The 22,754-nt window shown below is 45.4% G+C and overlaps 1 protein-coding gene across 1 annotated transcript in view; it reads left to right on the forward strand.

The window, feature by feature from the left end:
- The window catches only part of LOC108793438, a 37,127-nt gene that overhangs the window by 8,129 nt on the left and 6,244 nt on the right, over positions 1-22,754 (forward strand). Inside the window, exons 5-15 of the mRNA XM_018564387.1 lie at positions 985-1,139; positions 7,059-7,115; positions 7,832-7,864; positions 8,039-8,071; positions 10,432-10,717; positions 11,620-11,777; positions 11,882-11,926; positions 13,384-13,425; positions 14,062-14,320; positions 18,757-18,911; positions 21,619-21,666. Coding sequence (XP_018419889.1) covers positions 985-1,139; positions 7,059-7,115; positions 7,832-7,864; positions 8,039-8,071; positions 10,432-10,717; positions 11,620-11,777; positions 11,882-11,926; positions 13,384-13,425; positions 14,062-14,320; positions 18,757-18,911; positions 21,619-21,666 — 1,271 coding nt within the window. The remainder of the gene's footprint in view (positions 1-984; positions 1,140-7,058; positions 7,116-7,831; positions 7,865-8,038; positions 8,072-10,431; positions 10,718-11,619; positions 11,778-11,881; positions 11,927-13,383; positions 13,426-14,061; positions 14,321-18,756; positions 18,912-21,618; positions 21,667-22,754) is intronic.

Here is a 22,754-nt window from a genome sequence, read left to right on the forward strand (position 1 = left end):
TTCTTTCCTTTTTCTATCATATAAAGTAAGCTGCTGTGCTGTCCCCCCAGCCCCAGACACCAAGCCTCAACTCCTGCTATCCCCCCAGCCAGCCCCAGACACATCTCACTCACCTGCTGCTGTTCCCTCTCCCCCCCAGCTCCAGATCATTGCAGGCTTACCAGTGCAGTGACTTGACTTCACTTCACACTGCCGCGAACAGCCATCAGGCTCTGCCACAAGCTCCGCGGCCGCCCCTGAGAAAAAAACCCTTCCTGCACGTGGGCAGGAAGGTACCAAAACTTCAAATTGGACGGGGGTGTTGGGACGTACCAACTGTTCCGTGCGACCGCGGTGGACCCTGCAAGGACACCTTGCCGATCCCTAGCGGGGGGGGCACACGGGGGGGCAAGTGAAAACCTAGGGGGGGGCAAGTGCCCCCCCTTGCCCCCCTGTAGCGTCGCCACTGCTCAGAGATGAGCATCTAATTGCTGTTATTATCGTTGTTGGAGTGCTAGTGACGTCTTCCTTTTTGTCTATGTGTGGTCGGCGCCATCGGCAGTCATTTCGAGCACCCGTCTTTTTGTGGGGAGTGCGGCAAGTTTTCTTATTCTAGTAAGCTGTGTGTGTCTCTATAAACACACAGGCACAGCAAGGCAAGCGGTCCCCTTGCTCCTCGCTCCTCCCTTCTCCAAAATTAGCAGATGGAGGACTGTTGGAGACATTGCTCTCCCTGTAATCTTGTACTCAACAGGAACCTCAGGGAAGCCGAGCTGAGAGAGTTGGAGCTGTTTTTGAACCATGATGACAGTAAGTACTATGGTAAAAATGCAAAGAAATACTTTACAGAGATACGTCGATGGGGATTCGTGGTTGAAAAGAAGTTTGACTCTAAGAAACATATTCCCATCGAATCTGAGACATGAGAATTGTAAAATCCCGTGTCACGTCACCCTGTTGTATTTTGGTGATGACTCCCCGTTCTGTTCTCTTATCCAATTCCAGATGTGGAACAATCTCAACAATGGAAAGGGCTGAGACCCTGGCCTTTGAATGCGACGGCATGGTTGGACAGTATGTGACCGTCTTCCTCCCTGGAGAAAATCAGACATTAACCATCTGTGAGGTCCAAGTCTTTGGACTGCCGAGTGACGTCTCCGGTATATTCTCTTTTTAAGTGCAAAGCATCATATTAACAAGGAACCTTTCCATAACGTTCTCAGGGAGCTGTTGAAGGTCTTCCCTCATAGAAGAAATTCTAGTTAAAGTTTGCGGTTCAACTATATGAATCAGATATTATGTGCTGTAGTGTTCGGGGATCCATTTTGAAATGTGTTGGGGGGGAGGAATTTTTAGGGTAAATTTTTAATCCTAACACATTTTGAATACAAGCTTCCGAGAGATACCATGGATCATGGCACCATGGAATAATAGCCACCTCCATGCTGCCACATATATGCATACGGCTGGTGGGAAGGAATTCAATTGTTTTCTGCACTATACAATTGTTGATAAATGTAAAGGAGATTATACAATTGGATTACAGTCTGTGTGGGCAGTTTAAAGGAGAACTATGGAGTCAGGGCTTTTCCCCATAGCTCTCCTTAGGGTAACGGGAGGGACACAAACTAGCGTCCTCCCGTTACTATATGCTCAGTATGCCGCGAGCTACAGCTCGCGGTATACTGAGGCGCCGCAGCCTGAGCGGATCCCGACGCAGATGACGGGACCCGCTCAGCTGCGTGAGTGACAGCTGGCTCTGCCTATCTAGAGGCAGAGCCACCTGTACCCGCCCCCTCCCCCGTCCGTTCCGCCAGTCAGCGCTGGCAGATCGGAGTGGGGAGAGGGGAATCCAGCCCCTCCCCCTGTCACGGCAGAGAGCCGTGACAGGATCGAGAGGCAAGCGAACCCGGTATGTGTTCGCTCACCTCCCGATCTACTGAGCCGACCTGTGACAGTCTCATTGTCACAGGTCGGCTAGAACTATGAGGTGAGTGAAAAGCACTTTTTTTTTTTTTAAAAGCCAACAATACTGGCTACTTCTCCTCCTCTGCACATCAACACTGGCAGATCTGAGATATAATAGCAAAAAATATGTGCAACCTGACATCCCTTGCCTGCCTTTTATACTAAATAGGCTGTGTTTTTCACTTCCAGCCACCAGGTGGTGCTGTATGATTAGCAAATACCAACAGTAGAAGATATTGTAACAGGGATGCTAAGGATGCCAAAGTCATTCATTTCTCTCCTGAGCTCTACAACAAGCATGTTATGCACAAACTGATCTCTGTGGTTAATAAGTTTACTGGGGAACTCAATATCTTGGGCAAATCTCCGAAGGGATAGAAATATGCATTGGCTCATATTTAGAGTATGTTTGTATCACTGCTAATAATAGGACGATGAATGCCTGCTAGTCTTTGATTGTATTACAGTTCAGTCATATCTCGCTGCAGTGAGCAGACATGGGCCATTTTTGTCATTACAGCTCCTCTCCTTCTGCTCCATAGAGAACATTTTTGTGCACAATAAGGAGTGTTTCAACATTTTGGGATCAATGTCAACTCCTAAGAGAGCCCCACATAGCCCGGCACTTTTCTCAGCCTTGTTTTGTGTGAAACTGTTGTACTAAAGCACTGTTATATTTTATTAATATATTTGCATTTATTTTTTGTATTCCTAGATGACACCCCTGAAAACAAAGGAGACTGTAAGTCTATTTATGTATTTATTCAAGTGTTGTCCTTTAAAGAAATGTTTAGTAATGACAATCTACAAAACACATACTTCTAGATAATTGCCATCTTTTTATTCTTTGCATACCTTGTTTTTCTTTTCCTCCCCATTCTTCTCACGGCGGCCATTTTTACTAAGGGTGGGTTACTAGATCTCCCTTTACTTCCTGAAACTCTGTCACATGCGACTACGACATGTGACCATGCACATCATCACAGGGGAGGAAAATGCCTTTCCCTGAGATCTTGTGATGATGAGATCTCCCAGCAATGCTCTGCTGATGTAACCTTCCCAGGATGCAATGCTTGGACACAGATTATATCACTAATGCTCAAGAGAATCAGGAAGGGGACAATAAAAAAAAAAGAAAAATATGTTTGCTTAGCTAATGAATGTGAGATGATTTCATATCAGCATGCAGAGCTGTATGTAGATGTGATTTTTAGTCAAAAGGGGTAAAGGTCCGCTTTAAGTTATTATATTTTCCACTAATAGGCAAAATTGTTCTGGCTGCAAAATATTACTATGTATCTTCTCTCATTCATTATTCTGTGCTATATATCTTTTTACAGATGATGCAATGGCCTTTCCTCCTCCATCAACATGGAAATGTAAGACTTGTGTTTAGTAAATCCTATTCTTGCACATTGAAGAATTACCCATCTATACGGCAATACAGTGGAATTCCAGAAAAATGTTTATAAACAATGTTACTTTGTATCTCTCTATCTCCCTCTGATCAATGTCTATAAACAATGTTACTTTGTATCTCTCTATCTCCCTCTGATCAATGTCTATAAACAATGTTACTTTGTATCTCTCTATCTCCCTCTGATCAATGTCTATAAACAATGTTACTTTGTATCTCTCTATCTCCCTCTGATCAATGTCTATAAACAATGTTACTTTGTATCTCTCTATCTCCCTCTGATCAATGTCTATAAACAATGTTACTTTGTATCTCTCTATCTCCCTCTGATCAATGTCTATAAACAATGTTACTTTGTATCTCTCTATCTCCCTCTGATCAATGTCTATAAACAATGTTACTTTGTATCTCTCTATCTCCCTCTGATCAATGTCTATAAACAATGTTACTTTGTATCTCTCTATCTCCCTCTGATCAATGTCTATAAACAATGTTACTTTGTATCTCTCTATCTCCCTCTGATCAATGTCTATAAACAATGTTACTTTGTATCTCTCTATCTCCCTCTGATCAATGTCTATAAACAATGTTACTTTGTATCTCTCTATCTCCCTCTGATCAATGTCTATAAACAATGTTACTTTGTATCTCTCTATCTCCCTCTGATCAATGTCTATAAACAATGTTACTTTGTATCTCTCTATCTCCCTCTGATCAATGTCTATAAACAATGTTACTTTGTATCTCTCTATCTCCCTCTGATCAATGTCTATAAACAATGTTACTTTGTATCTCTCTATCTCCCTCTGATCAATGTCTATAAACAATGTTACTTTGTATCTCTCTATCTCCCTCTGATCAATGTCTATAAACAATGTTACTTTGTATCTCTCTATCTCCCTCTGATCAATGTCTATAAACAATGTTACTTTGTATCTCTCTATCTCCCTCTGATCAATGTCTATAAACAATGTTACTTTGTATCTCTCTATCTCCCTCTGATCAATGTCTATAAACAATGTTACTTTGTATCTCTCTATCTCCCTCTGATCAATGTCTATAAACAATGTTACTTTGTATCTCTCTATCTCCCTCTGATCAATGTCTATAAACAATGTTACTTTGTATCTCTCTATCTCCCTCTGATCAATGTCTATAAACAATGTTACTTTGTATCTCTCTATCTCCCTCTGATCAATGTCTATAAACAATGTTACTTTGTATCTCTCTATCTCCCTCTGATCAATGTCTATAAACAATGTTACTTTGTATCTCTCTATCTCCCTCTGATCAATGTCTATAAACAATGTTACTTTGTATCTCTCTATCTCCCTCTGATCAATGTCTATAAACAATGTTACTTTGTATCTCTCTATCTCCCTCTGATCAATGTCTATAAACAATGTTACTTTGTATCTCTCTATCTCCCTCTGATCAATGTCTATAAACAATGTTACTTTGTATCTCTCTATCTCCCTCTGATCAATGTCTATAAACAATGTTACTTTGTATCTCTCTATCTCCCTCTGATCAATGTCTATAAACAATGTTACTTTGTATCTCTCTATCTCCCTCTGATCAATGTCTATAAACAATGTTACTTTGTATCTCTCTATCTCCCTCTGATCAATGTCTATAAACAATGTTACTTTGTATCTCTCTATCTCCCTCTGATCAATGTCTATAAACAATGTTACTTTGTATCTCTCTATCTCCCTCTGATCAATGTCTATAAACAATGTTACTTTGTATCTCTCTATCTCCCTCTGATCAATGTCTATAAACAATGTTACTTTGTATCTCTCTATCTCCCTCTGATCAATGTCTATAAACAATGTTACTTTGTATCTCTCTATCTCCCTCTGATCAATGTCTATAAACAATGTTACTTTGTATCTCTCTATCTCCCTCTGATCAATGTCTATAAACAATGTTACTTTGTATCTCTCTATCTCCCTCTGATCAATGTCTATAAACAATGTTACTTTGTATCTCTCTATCTCCCTCTGATCAATGTCTATAAACAATGTTACTTTGTATCTCTCTATCTCCCTCTGATCAATGTCTATAAACAATGTTACTTTGTATCTCTCTATCTCCCTCTGATCAATGTCTATAAACAATGTTACTTTGTATCTCTCTATCTCCCTCTGATCAATGTCTATAAACAATGTTACTTTGTATCTCTCTATCTCCCTCTGATCAATGTCTATAAACAATGTTACTTTGTATCTCTCTATCTCCCTCTGATCAATGTCTATAAACAATGTTACTTTGTATCTCTCTATCTCCCTCTGATCAATGTCTATAAACAATGTTACTTTGTATCTCTCTATCTCCCTCTGATCAATGTCTATAAACAATGTTACTTTGTATCTCTCTATCTCCCTCTGATCAATGTCTATAAACAATGTTACTTTGTATCTCTCTATCTCCCTCTGATCAATGTCTATAAACAATGTTACTTTGTATCTCTCTATCTCCCTCTGATCAATGTCTATAAACAATGTTACTTTGTATCTCTCTATCTCCCTCTGATCAATGTCTATAAACAATGTTACTTTGTATCTCTCTATCTCCCTCTGATCAATGTTTAGAAACAATGTTACTTTGTATCTCTCTATCTCCCGCTGATCAATGTTTAGAAACAATGTTACTTTGCAGCAGGTCGGAAGGACAGGGCATACTACACACTCTATATACTTAAATAGAGAATGTTCTGGGCTTCTGGTTAGGATGGAGTAGGAAACGTTTAGAACCTCTGTATGGGGGACCCACTTCTACATTCTATCCTGGTGAAAGCTATGTCTCCAGGATGAGAAGTGAGGGAAAATATCTCCAATACCGACGTCAATACAGAGGACTAGGGATGAGCTCAGATTCAGACCGAACCTGGTCTGAACCCAAACTCCTCCAAACAAGGAAGTGCCATGATGATGATGGCACTTCCACCCAATCAGCTGCGATGAGGGCATTCTGCACCCCACAGCTGCATGTACACAAATGGGCAGGATGCTGTGCTTATTTACCTAATATGGCCATGTGGCCATAATACCTTACAGGGTTATTCACAAAAGGGTGAAGGGTTTGGAGAAGGCAGAAGAAGTGAACAATCTAGGCCAAAATAGCTGATTTGGAAAAAATCTCCAATTCAGCTCACTTTCCAGTTCAGCGATGTTGTCCTAGATTGTTCACTTCTCCTGCCTTCTCCAAACTCTTCACCCTTTTGTGAATAGCCCTGTTAGTGTCATTTATCAAATATAGGCATACAGCCATCCAAGGTCAGTGACGTCACTGCATTCCACCGCTTCGCTTACGTCAAGATGTAGGCAGGAAATTTCCAAAAATAATCTGATCAGGTGACACCTAAAGCATGCCACCCAATCAGCTTCTGGTGAGGAATTTTGCAAGAGTCTCCTTTTGGGTTTGCCTGTAGATCAGCTTTAGAATCCCAACCAGTGTTATTGGTGCATTTATACTAAATGAAAAACGCCAATAAACAATTTAAAAATGGACTTTCCCAACTGTGTTACCAATACTGCCCAGCAACGGGCACATCTCTTCTTTGTAGGTTAAAAATCTTTTAGAAAAATGAAAATATTTGTTTATCATTTTGTGGGTTGCATAATTTAAAAATGTAGCTGAATGGTGCAAACAATGCCCGGTACTAACCCCAAGTGTTTTTTCCTGGCAGTTGAAGACCTGTGGGATCTGTTTGATGATGATGATGGTGGTGACTACTCTGATTATTGTAAGTATTGCCAGATGCTAAGTCATACAATTCATGGCACCTTTTCTGTTTGTTTTTTAGTGAGATTTAAATGAAAGAATAGGAAGTGGGGGGGGTGTTAGATAGGGAGAAATAATTCAGAAAAGAAACATTGTGAATCACCTTGCATGTACATAGATCATATTACACTTTATATACTTTAGAACAAGCTTACCAAAATGGTGTTAAAGGAGAACTATGGGGTTAAGGCTTTTCCGCATAGTTCTCCTTAGGGTAACGGGAGGACACAAACTAGCGTCCTCCCGTCACCCTAAGCTCAGTATACCGCAATCTACAACTCGCGGTATACTGAGACGCCGCAGCTGAAGCGGATCCCGAAAATTGTGCCGGGATCCGCCCAGCTGCATGAGTGACATCTGGCTCTGCCTATCTAGAGGCAGAGCCAGCTGTATCCGCCCCCTCCCCCGTCCGTTCCGCCAGTCAGCGCTGGTGGATCGGAGCGGGGAGGGGGGAATCCAGCCCCTCCCCTGTGACGGCAGAGAGCCGTGACAGGATCGAGAGGTGAGCGAATGCCGGTATGTGTTCACTCACCTCCCGATCTACTGAGCCGACCTGTGACAGTCTCATTGTCACAGGTCGGCTAGAACTATGAGGTGAGTGAAAAGCACTCACCTCATAGTTCTCCTTTAACATCTGCTTTGTTTAGGTTTTAATTATTTTTTTTATCTGGTTTTCAGTTATTGGAGCAACAGAGACCAAAGAAGATGAAGGTGAGATAGATAAAGCTTTACAAAAAAAACCCCCACAAGTTTAAAATACAAACGTGAACAATTGGCTGACCGACGTTTAAGTGAAATGAAAGAATTATGGAAATTAGATTGTAGTTCCTGTCTTCATTTTATTCTTTTATTTTATTACATGCATTTTCTTTTTGTGGTTTTCAGTAATTGGACCAAAAGAGACCACAGAAGATGAAGGTAAGATAGATAAAGCTTTAAAAAAAAAGAAAACCCAACAAGTTTAACATACAAATGTGAACAATTGGCTGACCGATGTTTAAAGTGACATTAAAGGCAAAAAAATGTTTTTCCCTCCACACAATGTTAATGTCAGCACTTACCTGTTTCTTAATCTGATCTTCTTCTTCTTTCTTGTCCTTTTCATCTGTCCTTCCAGCACTGCTGGAGGAACAGCGCTGACTCCTCTGAGCTTGCTGGCACTTCCTGTCCCACGGTGTGTGCATGCGGCTGCACGCGTCCATAGACTTACCTTGTGTCTCTCCTCGTGTCCTGGATGAAAATGTGAACTGCACATGTGCCCGCCCCAAGATCCTTTGCGGCCGCCCGAGAATTTTCACATTTCCGGACGGGAGCGTGCGCATTTTGCATATATCTACTGCTTGCTAGCCTTATGTATATATATATATGCAAAAAAAGCTGAGGCTTGAATTATCCGTTAAAGGAGAACTTTGAGGGGAGTGCTTTTCACTCATCCTCATAGTTCTAGCCGACCTGCGACAATGAGACTGTCACAGGTCGGCTCAGTAGATCGGGAGGTGAGCGAACACATACCGGCGTTCGCTCACCTCTCGATCCTGTCACGGCTCTCTGCCGTCACAGGGGAGGGGCTGGATTCCCCCCTCCCCGCTCCGATCCTCCAGCGCTGACTGGCGGAACGGACGGGGAGGGGGCGGGTACAGCTGGCTCTGCCTCTAGATAGGCAGAGACAGCTGTCAGTCACGCAGCTGGGCGGATCCTGGCATAATTGTCGGGATTCGCTTCACCTGCAGCATCTCAGTATACCGCGAGCTGTAGCTCGCGGTATACTGAGCTTACGGTAACGGGAGGACGCTAGTTTGTGTCCTCCCGTTACCCTAAGGAGAACTACGGGGAAAAGCCCTGACCCCATAGTTCTCCTTTAAGTGAAATGTAAGAATTATGGACATTAGATTATAGTTCCTGTCTTCATTTAATTTTTTAATTTTATTTAATTTTTATTTTTTTATTACATGCATTTTTTTTAGTAATCATATTTAGATCTTTGTTTTTAACACATATGGGTACTGCGATGGGCATATTTCATGATCCACATCCTCAATGTTATGATCCTATTAGCCAGTCTTGGCGACTGATAATTCAAAATGTGAAAAGCACATCAACTTTATACAGTATAAAGCCAAGAATGTTTATGTTTTTGGTTATAGTGGCGAGGGGTCAAGAGATCAGGGATCAGGAGGAACTCGAGTGTCCTGCACAGAGTCCTGACCTCAACCCTACTGAACGCCATCAAGATGAATTGGAATGCCAGTATTCATCCAAAAATAGGAATAGTTTAGAAAGTCAGGTATGAGGTGTACTTGGAACAGAAAAATTAAGGATTCAAGTCCTGTGTGACAGCGCTCTCCTGGGGGGTGGGGGATGGGTGGTTTTGTGTTGTTCAGAACTTTTTTAGTATTAGTTTGGTTAAGTGGGGGCTGTGTGCGGGAGGGTGGTATTGAGGTGGGGGTGGCGTGCGGCTTCAGTTCAATATGGACCGGGGTGTCCAATTGGTATGGGTGCAAAACAGAAAAAACAGAGTCTGAGGCGCAACTGCCCTTGGGGTTGGTCAGGTGAGAATAGGGGGAAATTTCATGGGCCCATGAAATTTCCCCCTATTCTCACCTGACCAACCCCAAGGGCAGTTGCGCCTCAGACTCTGTTTTTTCTGGTGTACTTGGAACTAATGCCATTCAATACTTTGTTACATTATATGACCAAAAATATGTAGAAACTCCTCAGAATGATTGTGTTCAGGTGATTCCAGTGAAGGGGACTGTTATTGCTACATCATACAAAGACATTGCAGGCAGCTGTGGTCACAGTTTGGTGAAGACCCTTTTCTGTTCCACCATGACTGTCCCCTGTGCACAAAGTCAGCTCCATAAAGACAGACATGGTGTGACCAGTCTGATGGAGGAACTCAAGTGTCCTGCACAGAGTCCTGACCTCAACCCTACTGAACACTTTTGGGATGAATTGGAATGCCAATTAATCCAGCTCTTCTCACCTAATATCAGGACCTGACCTCAAAAATGGTCACAAATTCTCACAATTATGTTGAAGCTTCTCCAGAAGAGTAGAAGCCACAGTCAGGGAAAAGGACTCCATACTGATGACCATGAGGGCAAGCAACCCCCATATTAATGGCAACAAAGGGGAAACTCCATATTAATGACCATGTATTTGGAATGGGATGCCCAACAAGCTTACATAGGTTTGATAGTAATGTGTCCACACACTTTTGAATATATATAGTTAATATATAACATAGTATCTAAATATTATTTGGTTCTTTTAAGGTGAGAATCTTGCTTTCCGAGGAATCAGCTCTCAGTCCAGCACCTACGATAAATTTGGAGCTGCAGAAAATGCCGTTGATGGTTCTACAAAAACCAATTACATGTCCCAACATTGTTCTCACACTGACCTGGACGTAGAGCCCTGGTGGAGGGTGGACCTCACAAGAGTCTACAATGTCACCAAAGTCAAAATTTTAAACAGAGGTGACTGCTGTTCAGAGCGGATAGCAGGGGCAGAGATCAGAATTGGAACTTCTCCTGAAAGAGGTGGCTCACGAAACCCAAAGTAAGACACCTGGGGGCTACCTTGGACTAGCTGTGGGTCAAGATAGAGCAGCTCACCAACTTTGCTAATTGTGGTAGATAAATATAATGTGGTTTGGGTTGTGGTCTAGTGGCATGAAGACTTACCTGTGAAACTGAGCACTTAAAAAACTGAACTGGCAGGAAGATACTTAAAAATAATGCAGTTACTGTATGCATACCCTAGAAAATAGTTTTAGTTTCTCAATATCTCTGTATAGGATTCTCTACTGCCCTTCTCCATAGGGATATGGTTAGAACTCATTTAGGTTGGTGACAACAGCAGCTTGGCTAAAAAAGCTGTTGGCGGGAGGAAGTCCCCCCTTCAAAGTCCCACACTTCAGAGAAGACCTAGAAGAGGACCATGTGTGGCTCCATTCCATCCACAATGGAGAAATGTGAGGTCTTCTTCAGTATCTCAAAATATGATCACATCAGCCAGTCTTGGCTACTGATCATTCAAAATGGGAAAATCATATAAATTTTATATAAAGCCAAGACATTTCATATTTTTGGTTATAGTGGCGAAGAGTCAGAGGGATCAGGCTTTGATTAGTGTCTATGATCCCACCAGGGAAATTCCAGCACTCTATTTGTTCCGGTGACCATAGTAATCGGCAGTGATGGGAAAATCCAAAATGTTTAGGTTGCCTCCAGAACCGGAGTAGAGTGGAAATCTTCTAAGGCGAAGACTTTTCCTGGTGACAACTGTCTAAGAGGGAATTGTCCTCACTTTGGAGAGACATCTTCTCAATTCCTGTTGTGGCTTCAGGCAGGAAGTGAAGGAATTGGACAAAATTGTTTTGGCTTTAGAAATTCTTTAATGAGCAACGAGAAAGTCTTGAAGTCAATAATGTGCAGCAAACTTACGTCTCCTTCATTCAGATGTGCAAAAATGACATCTCTGGGTCTGGGGAAGGAACAGGAGTACGTGTGCGGGATGGCCGGCCAGTACGTCACTGTCACCATACCGGGGAGAGCCGGCTATCTGACGCTCTGCGAGGTGAAAGTTTACGGCAAAGACCTTCCAGATAATTACACGGGTAAGCAGCTGCCGGAAAAGGATTAAATGTAAATCAAATTGTTAATGTTTATGTACACATTGTTTTTCTTTCATAATAATACTATTAACGTATTGTCTCTACAGCCATTCCACTTTACATCGACCCCTCCGAGACTACAGGACATGAGGGTGAGTGCGCCATTTATATCTAAAATAAGAACATCATCAATCTGAAAAGTGTTTGTAAATGGACCAATCACAGCTATGAATTTGTTCAGCCCCCCTGGGATGCGAAAGACTCAGCTTTGGAAATAGTTTCCATGACCTGTTTTGTTACAATGTACCTGTAGGCGGTCTTCAGGTTTCTAGTGAGTTCAATGGGGAAATGTTACTTGTTGAAACAATGTATCTCTGTGTGTGTGAACATTCCATAGAACACTGTAAGGCCCCATTCACACACGAATCGGCCGGCGCGTACAGCTCCGTGCTGCGTGCGGGGCCGTACCAAACAGCTGCCGGGAAGGACAGGTGCTGCATGTGATTAGAACGCAGCCCCCGTCCTTCTCTATGGGGCTACGCAGCCCCCCTACGCTCACCTCATTTGCAGGTCGGTAGTGGTGCGGGTGATCGTATTCATAGGCCGCCGGAATGGATCCTGTATGCGTCCCGGCCAGAAAACCCGCACCCCTACGGACCTGCAAATGAGGTGAGCGTAGGGGGGGGACGGACGGCCGCGTAGCCCCATAGAGAAGGACGGGGGCTGCGTTCTAATCACATGCAGCACCTGTCCTTCCCAGCAGCTGTTTGGTACGGCCCCGCACGGAGCACGAAGCTTTATGTACCGGCCAATTCGTGCGTGAATGGGGCCTAAAGAGCTGTAGCTCCCAATGAGCAAAACTTACACATTTCCAGAAGCGCCTGCAGCAGAGCAGTGTTTGTAGGAGAGCATTTAGATCATAAAGTATATCAATAAACAGATATTAAGGTCAAAAGGTTTTGAAACTATATTAAACGCTGATCTAGGCCTCATTCACACTAGAAACGGCCGACACGTACAGCTCCGTGCTGCGTGCGCGGTCGCATCGGGCCGCTCCCAGGAAGGACAGGTGCTGGGTGTGATTAGTATGCAGCCCCTGTCTTTCTCTATGGGACTACGTGGCCGTACGCCGCCCTACGCTCACCCCAAATGCAGGTCCGTGCGGGTGCTGGTGTCCCGACTCACTCCTGATCCATCCTGTCAGCGTACGAGTACGGACACCCACACGGACCTGCACGCTCAGGAGATGCTCTTTACCAGCGGAGTTCATTCCAATATTCACTTCCTGCATGTAACTTACTTGCGAGTTTAATCCTTATAACTGCTGACGTCCTCGTCTTCTAAACAGCCCTAAATTTCAATCAGTGTGTTCCCCGGGTTCCAACACTGCCCTCTCCCTGAGCTCACTGGAGCCCCGCCCACTGCAGCATGAACAGGAGGAGGGGCTGACAAAAGAAACCCCTCCCACCCAATACCCCGTGAGAAGCCTGCTGAATCTGGTAGCAGTTAAGGATATGAAGCTCAGAATACACGCACCCTGAGAGGACTCGGATTCAGTTCATGAAATGTTACCTTAACATCTTCTCTTCATCTGATTTCTTTACTACAGATGCAAAGGAGCTGAGGAATATTCTGAAGCATTCCAGTGCCGGTAAGGCTTGAATAAAATCTACAAGGCTCTCGTCTGCATCTGGTGGGAGACTACAAGTCCCAGCAAGTCCTGCAGAAGCGTCCTGAGATTAGTACTTATACTACACACTATATTACCAAAAGTATTGGGCCCCTCCCCCTCTAAATCATTGGATTCAGGGTTTCCGTGAGATTTCCTTGCCACCATATACAGTATTCCGCGGTCACCTGTTACTGGTATTATAACAAAGTGGAAGCAACCGGGAACAACAGCAACTCAATTATCTGTACAGGATTCCAGGGAGGTTATTATTATTGTTTTAAATTATTATTATTATTATTAATAAGTTAGTTATTAGTTTCCTTGAGTTTTCTTATGTATCCTTAAAAGGAAGCCATCTCCATTATTATTATTATTACACAGTATTTATAGAGCGCCAACAGTTTGCGCAGCGCTTTACAATATAAGGAAGACATTACAGTTACAATACAATTCAATACAAGATGGTAAGGAGGGCCCCGCCCCTGAGGGCTTACAATCTAAAAGATTATATACTTTTATTGAACACATTGAATACATTATATACTTAGATTGAAGTCTTCCATTAAAAGTATGTAGTTACAGATAATAATAATACACATTTTGTATCTTCTTCAGCACCTAATGTAGCCCTGAGCGGTGAGGCCTCCCAGTCCAGCACGGATGGAGGTGACTCCAGTAAAGCCTCTGATGGCATCTTATCCAGCTGTGCTCGGACCGAGGAAGAAAGCAATCCCTGGTGGACGCTGGACCTGAAATCCATCCACAAAGTGTTCTTCATCGCAGTGACCAGCAGGAAGGACTCCGAGCCCACAAGTCTCGATGGGGCCGAGATCCACATAGGAAACTCAGCTACAGGATGGAGGAAGAACCCCGTGTACGCCTCATATTTTATCATCCATTGCTTAGTTCAACTACTGACTGTGTAGGGCATTGAAGGGCGTCCTGGAGACACTGCAGCAAGTGCAGATTTCGAGTGTTCATACTAATCAGTGGCGTCACAAGGGGGGTGCGGCCCGCACACGGGTGACACCATTGGAGGGGTGACACTGACACCAAAATGACTGGCAGTCATTTTGGCGTCACCCCCCTTGGAAAAATCAGGCACTCGGTTAAGGTCAGAGAGCCCGACACTTGCTCGAGAGAGAGAGAGGAGGGGACCCGGCGGCATACCTTATCCCAACGGGTGACGTCCCCTCCTCTCTCTGCCGGCGTCCATCACCAAGATGGCCGCCGGCAAATTACAAGCGGTACCGTGCGTGATGACATCGCTGCGGGGCGACAGCACTGTTAGGTCTAACGCCAAGCAGCCATTCAAAATAAGCTGCCCGGCGCTGAGCATCAGCTTGAGGTGGGATAGGATGGGGCTATGACCGCGAGCAAGCTCCATACATACGTGCATTGCTTACAGCTCCCTCACGTGTCCTGTAGAGGTGACTGGACCGGAGTGACATCACATTCTGGCTCCCGACACTAGAGTTGTGCGCCGTCAAAAAATTTGTTCCGCTTCGTTTCGTTCCGTTTAGTAATATCCATTATTTCGTATTTCGTAATTCGTTTTCGAAACTCAATTCGGATTCGTACAAAATACGGATTTTCGTTAGTTTCGGCACATTTTCGTAACTTTACGAACATTCGTTATGATGAAGTTAAAAAGCAAAAATACCTTTGTTAATATTGGAGTCGATGTGGTAGTTGTTTTTGTATCCGAAATACGAATTCCATTAACGGATTCCGGATCCGAATTTCGTATTTCGGACTTAAAAAAAAAACTACCATCAACTCCAATATAAATGTACTTTGCTTTTTACCTTCAATATAACGAATGTTCGTAACGGAATGAAAATACGTCAACGGAATTTCGTATTTCCTGCCTGTGTATTGTAATGCGACTCTCAGCAGCAGCGGATCCGTATTTCGGATTAAAAAAAAAATCTTGTCATGTTGTTCAACCTCATTTACAGGGGTAATATTAGTTCCCGTTTCAAAGAAATTCGGATCCGAAATTCGTTAACGGAATTTCGTATTTCGGATATCATTCGGAAACTGCAATTCGGATTTTGGATGCTTCCGAATCTACGAATTTCAGGAAAATTCGTACGAATTTCGATTCGTAACGAAACGAATTGCACATGTCTACCCGACACCTCTACAGGGAGCTGTACAAGCAATGCAAGTGTGGATGGAGCTCCGTTACAGCACAGCAGCCCACACAGGACCCCAGTCCACGTAAAGAAGGGAAACTGGGTGGACCTTAAAAATGTTTTGTAGTGTGTGCCTTAATTCCGTGCATTCCTCTGCAGTGCGATTTGGGTCGTGACTTAATGGCCAAGGACAAATGTGGGTCCTGAGGTTGAACAATTGAGGACCACTGTTCTATACCAAATACACCTTATTAGTACATTCAGGGCAGCCATCAGAAATGTTAGGGCCCCTTAAACGACTTTAGGCCGGGCCCCCCCACGCCGCTGGACGCAGGGCTTAGTGACGCGCTGGACGCAGAGCTTAGTGACGCACTGGATGCAGGGCCCACCTGAGAGTGACCCTGCAGAGCCCACCATAGATCCTGAACAGCCCATCTGAGACTGTCTATGGTGGGCTCTGAAGGGGTCTCAGGTTGGCTGCACAGTGCTGCATCCCTCCTTCCTTCCTTCCTAGCTCCTCTTACCTGCACATATGGCCTCGTCTGCCGCCGGACCGGTCAGAAGTGATGTCACTTCCGGCAAGTCCGACATCAGACGAGCAGCGTCGCTGATGGGGCCCTTGCTTGTCTCAAAGCCACTGGAGCAGCAATGCTGGGGCCAGGCCTCCGCCTCCACACCCTTCACCGCCGGCCGATAGTCATGCAAGGGACCCGGCCGGCCCCCCCAGGCTGCCCGGGCCCCTTACATGAGTATCTGCAGTACCCCCCCTGATGGCTGCCCTGAGTACATTGAGTGTATGTGTGCAGTTGTCTGTAGATAATGCCATGAGCATACGATTTGCTTGTTCAAGCACAATCAATGTGCTGCCATCCATGCACATTCTTAGGGTCCCCTTAGCATTGCGATACATTACAGCAGCAAGAAACAGAACTTGGGCAAATCTTCAATGTATTGCAATGCACTTTGTGTATACTCTGTGAGGCTACGAAGATGGAATTATTTAGCCATATAGACAGGGCCGGATTTATTCTCTCTGCTGCCCCAAGGCCAGGTTCCTCAAATTTTCTACAAGCCGGCTACATGTAGAAAACAACTACCCGCCCGGCGCCTGGGGCGGCATGTCCCGGGCATCGGGAGATAGGAATTCCGCACCCCTGCTGCCCCTCTACTCCCTGCTGCCCCAAAGCCGGGCCTTGGTTGGCCTTGTGAGAAATCCGAGTGAACCACACACATCTTGAATTGGTGTATCCACTATTGTATTTAAAACATCACAATGGTGGGTATGGAATTGTGAATATAATAATAATATTCATAATTCCATACCCACCATTGTGATGTTTTAAATACAATAGTGGATACACCAATTCAAGATTTGTGTGGTTCACTAGACCACGCCACACGGATTCTAGAATATCTCACATTTAAAAGATAATCACAGAAAACAAATAGAAATAATGTATTACTTAAAGGAGAACTATGAGGGGGGGGAGGGGGGTGCTTTTCACTCACCTCATAGTTCTAGCCGACCTGTGACAATGAGACTGTCACAGGTCGGCTCAGTAGATCGGGAGGTGAGGGAACACATACCGGCGTTCGCTCACCTCTCGATCCTGTCACGGCTCTCTGCAGTGACAGGGGAGGGGCTGGATTCCCCCCTCCTCGCTCCGATCTGCCAGCGCTGACTGGCGGAACGGACGGGGGAGGGGGGCGGGTACAGCTGGCTCTGCCTCTAGATAGGCAGAGCCAGCTGTCACTCACGCAGCTGGGTGGATCCCGTCATCTAAGTCGGGATCCGCTCCGGTTGCGGCGTCTCAGTATATCGCGAGCTGTAGCCTGCCATATACTGAGCTTAGGGTAACGGGAGGATGCTAGTTTGTGTCCTCCCGTTACCCTAAGGAGAACTGTGGGGAAAAACACTGACCCCATAGTTCTCCTTTAATAACAAAGGTTTAAGGCTGTTTATTATTCCCAATATAACAATCACTTAGATTAATATAAACACTACACAGTTGAACGATATACACAAGCAGGGGCGTAACTAGACATCACAGGGCCCCATAGCAAAATTTTGTATGGGGCCCCGTGATTGCTAGTTATGCCCCTTGCAGAGCCCACCATAGACTCTCTATGGTGGGCTCTGCAAGGTCTCAGTTGCGCTGTACGCCTCTTACCTGTCACCTCCGTGGTCGCCGCCGCCGGGCCCCTGCCTCCTCTTCCGTTCCCGGGCTCCGCCTCCTTCTATCGACGGGCCCCGCCTCCTCTTATATCACTGGCCCCACCTGCTCTTAGATCGCTGGCCAGTGATGTGAGAGGAGGCGGGGTTGCGGTTAGGCGGGCCCCGCCTCCTTCTTTACTGAAAATGCCGGTGTAACCGGCCTATTCTGCCGCATCTACTGGCTGTCACTGACACAGCGGCTGTGAGGGGGAACGTTTTCCTTCACAGCAGCTGCTGAGCTATGTCAGTGACAGCCAGCACCCGAGACGCCATAGCGACCCAGGCGGCCCACACGGCATCAGAGGGATGCCGGGCCCCCCTGTGCACGGGCCCCATAGCGGCCGCCTGGGCCGCTATGGCGATTGTTACGCCACTGTACACAAGGAGGTTTAACACCAAGTAGATCAAACAACACCAAGCGCAACATACTAGCCTCATAGATCAGTGTTTTACATACATTGTTGCAGCTGGTGACTAGTCGCCTTCTCTCCTAGCGCAACTAATTGCTTAAATTATTGTGAGAAATCCGGCCCTGCATATAGACATCCTATACTGGTCATTGGGGGCAGACTGAGAGAATTCCACAATACTCAGCAGAAAGCAGAGAAATATCACGATTGTCACACCTATGATGGATAACGCATGTGTCAAGGCATATACATAGGTTTGTCATTGTATCTAATGGTGCCAAGTCATGTCTTTGTGTTGGGATGATGTGCGTTGGCCAAAAACATTCCTCGTCTGCTTTTTGGGCAATAGGACAGGGGCTTGTGATGGGAATGGTATCAACACATGACAACGCACCGGCCCAAAGGAAACAAAAAAGACAACAGACGCATCCCATACAAAATCTACATTACAAAGTGATGGATATACTTACACAGCACAATAAAGACTGAAATGTTCTTATAAATACCAGACAGCCTTCAAATCGGCATCATTTCCCTCCACCAGGTGCGGGACGGTGTCATCCATTGGCCCCGGAGAAACGTTCTCTTTTAACTGTGATGGGATGGAGGGGCGATACGTCACTATCGTCATCCCGGACCAGGTTAAACGTATCGACTTATGTGAAGTTCAGGTGTTCGGACTCTCCGTTGATACCCCAAGTAAGTTTCAATGTATCCCCTTTATATGTCTGTGAAGGTTCATCCAGGTCATGGTATATACAGTGGTACCTCGGTTCACAAACCTAATTCGTTCCCCGATTCTGGTCGCGAACCGTTTTGGTCACGAACCGATTTGGTCGTGAACCGAATCAAACTGTGATCACACCGATCTCGACTGGAGGACGCCATGACCATGTGTCAGAGCAGGGAAAATGGCTGCGATTGTGTTCGTCACCCGAAGCGGAGTTCGCGAACAGAGGCAAAATTATGCTGAACTTCCTGTTTGCGAACAGAAGCGTTCGTGATCCGAGGTACCACTGTAATTGTATGTCGGTGAAACAAAACAGCAGCTACACCAGCGTACGGCACAGCATGGAAGAGCCAAACCCTCTGGTCAGGATTCAGCAGTGTACCAACATCTAAAGGAAAAAGGTCACACCTTTGAAGACAGTCAAGTACGCCTCCTAGACAGGGAGGAGGACTGGTTTGAAAGAGGTGTGAAAGAGGCAATTTATGTAAAAATGGAGAAGCCAAGCTTGAGTAGAGGTGGGGGGAGGTGGGGGGGGACATCTACTGTCTGCCACATACAATGCTGTATAACACCTCTCTCTGGGCAGGTTAACACCTCCTAGACTCCAATTATGCAAATGCACCAACACCTGGTTGTGACTAACAAATTATGTGGATTGGAGCAACAATCACCATATTTATTCCCAGATAATTTTTGTACAAGTCATTCTGAATTGAGAAAGCTGGTCGGATGACCATTGAAACGTCTTCAAGAAAAATACAGCAAGTCCAGTTGCCTTGACTTATTTCTTTTACAGATATCCCCTTTGAAGTTTGTTTATACTTGTACGGGTGTCACAGGGACATGATTTTTTTTTTATTTACTTGCAATGTGCCCCTTAAACTTGCTAGAAGATTTGACTACTCCAGGAAGAGTCAGTCTCCTAGCACAGCACCCTTCTTCCTTGTACATCATGGCCCTCTCCGCTTCTGGGAGTGTCTAATTACTGTGAGTTGCGGCCCAGCTCCATCCCTCCCCTCCCTACACAACCTTATATGTAGTAGTCAGGGAAGCAATGAAGAGGACTACCATATAGTGTCACTTGAATGACAGCTCCGAGTCTGCTGGGGGCTGCTGACATCACATCCAAGATGGCGGCACCCACCGGCAGTTTCAGGGCTTTGGATATCTACACAAGGGAGGCTTTCACAGGTCAATGGCATGCATAAAAACTCAAATGTGCATATAATCCTATGGAAAGATTTGTTGACATTCATGGCCTGGCAATAGGGTCTGTTTAAGGCTTGAAGATGGAAATACCATCTTCTGGTGACTGACAATTGCATCATCCCAGTCTTAGGCTTGAGGTGATGACATTGAGTATGAAAAAACTGTCCTAAAGATAACAGATCTAGAGGATCAACATAGATTACCACTGCGTTGGGTGGGATCTGGTGGCCATCCATCTGGAGACACCAAAAGCTGCAGCTGGTAGAGCACTAATAGGTTTTGGAGAACCTGTGGCACCATTTTCATACTATCTCCAAAAAGCCCAGCCACCGACCTGGCAACTTCGATGTCTGACTCTGAAGAATCAAGCTCCAAAAACGTATCTCCTCTGATCCCAACCTTCACCTGGCATTGTCAAGCAGAGTTCGGCCACATTGACTAACAGGTCCACCCCCAGCTGGAAAAGTTCCCAACCTCCAGATATTACCATTCAGTCCTGGGTGAGCTCGGCCCAGGCATATCTAATGATTTCTGGAACAATAACTGAATACAGCCACTGCAAACAGATTCTGCCTGTAGCAGGTCGCACTGTCATCAAGGGCGTTAACTAGAAATCACAGGGCCCCATAGCAACATTGTGTATGGGGCCCTGTGATTTCTAGTTATGCCCTTTGCAGAGCCCACCTGAGGTCCCAAACAGCCCACCTGAGAGTGACCCTGCAGTGCCCGCCATAGACTCTCTATGGTGGGCTCTGCAGGGTCTCAGATGGGCTGCACACCTCTTACCTGTCAGCCCATATCCGCTGTCCGCCTCCATGGTCGCTGGCAGGCCCCACCTCCTCTTCCGTCGCCAGGCCCCACCTCCTCTTCCGTCGCCAGGTCCCACCTCCTCTTCCGTCGCCAGGCCCCGCCTCCTCTACCATCGTCGGGCCAGCCTCCTGCGCAGCTACTGACGCCGGGCCCAGTCTTCCTCCTCCACAGCTGCTGGCTGTCACTGACTCAGCAGCGGCTGTGAGGAGGAATGCACCGCTGCACACATCACTGACTGGTTTCGGTGATCTAACAGCGACACATTCCTCCTACACCCGCCAGTGACAGCCAGCTGCCTGAGATGCCATAGCGACTCAGGAGGCCTGTACGGCATCAGGGGGATGTCCTGGCTGGGCCCCCGTGTGCCCCGGGCCCCATAGCGACCGCCTGAGTCGCTATGGCGATTGTTACACCACTGATTGTCATATATCATTATTCTTCCATCCGTATCTAAATCTATTACTAGACTTTGTAGCTCCTCTCCATGGGTAGAGAGTCCTCTGTTCCAACATTTTTTTCCATAGCCGAAGGACTCCAGTCTCTGCGGCATCCAGAGCAGCTTTGTGCCGTATCCCAGCAGTGGAAATAGACATTTCTACTGGAGGAGAATATCAATAAAGTCCAACATCAACCTTCATTTATGGTTTTAATTTTCAGGCAATGAATGGAATGGGAATCTTGAGCTCCAGAAAGAACATCACGGAGGTAAGTTATCAATTGTATTGGAATTTTCTACAAATGAAACCTTCGGTGTAGGATACATGGAGACTGTCAGGCAGAGGCGTAACTACAGATCACGGGGCTCCATAGCAAAAATGTGATGCCCCCCCCCCCCCCTCTCAGCAAGAGAAGAGAGAAGGATTTAAAAGGAAGAGCAGCAAAGAGAAGGGAAACTACTATGGATTACAGTAGCTTTACACATTACAGTATTGGTTTATGTTTAAAAATCGGAGGGATTAATGTCACTTTAATTTTCAAGCTAACTACGCATTTCAGATCTCAGGGCCTTAGGCTGGCCATATATTAATAGTTTTGTCTTATTCAGCCCGCGGGCCAAATGAGAAAAAAAACTAAATTTCTCCATCTACACTTACAACATGGATTTGGGATTTTCCCCCCCTTTGGGGCAATGTATTCTGACAGCGGTGGGAATGTAGCTGTTAGAATAACCCACCAACGACTGCAGCTGATAGCCTGCAGTCACTTTTCTGTCAAGATTTTTTAGACCGGATCCTTTGACAACAGTTGATTGAAAGATCGGCTTTTGTCCAATGGAGGGGTGCCGACGCTTGATGAGAATATGGACAGCCTAAGTCTTTAGACCCGAGCCACAATCTCCTCTGTATCCCTAGCACAAATGTCTTTGAATTCTGGAATATATGCAGAACTGCCAACCTCAGGCTCATCAGGGTGTAACTGAGAAGACACTATGGGGGGTTGACAGCGTGAGGCTAATTTATGGCTGGTGGGCTGTAGCAGACGTTCACAGAGCAACGAATGTTCACTGCTACCAGAGCCAGACAAGGGATCTTGGTGTCCCTGTGACGAGGGACACCAACGACCCTCGAGGTTCCTCCTGGAGACTTCACAGTTTGCCTCAAAAGCTTCCCTAATGGGTCCCCCTTCCCACCCCAGGCCCCATTGCAGCTACATATAGCCATGCCACTGAGAAAAGAAGAGAGAGAGAAGAGAGGGGAGGAGCAAAAGCAGAGTAAAGGAGTGAGACTGAGATAAGAGAGGGGAAAGAGGGAAATTAGAGAGAGAGAGAGAAGAGAGAGAGAAGAGAGGGGAGC

This window comes from Nanorana parkeri, unplaced genomic scaffold, assembly GCF_000935625.1.
Source record: "Nanorana parkeri isolate BGI_ZX_2015 unplaced genomic scaffold, ASM93562v1 scaffold748, whole genome shotgun sequence".
Taxonomy (NCBI): Eukaryota; Metazoa; Chordata; class Amphibia; order Anura; family Dicroglossidae; genus Nanorana; species Nanorana parkeri.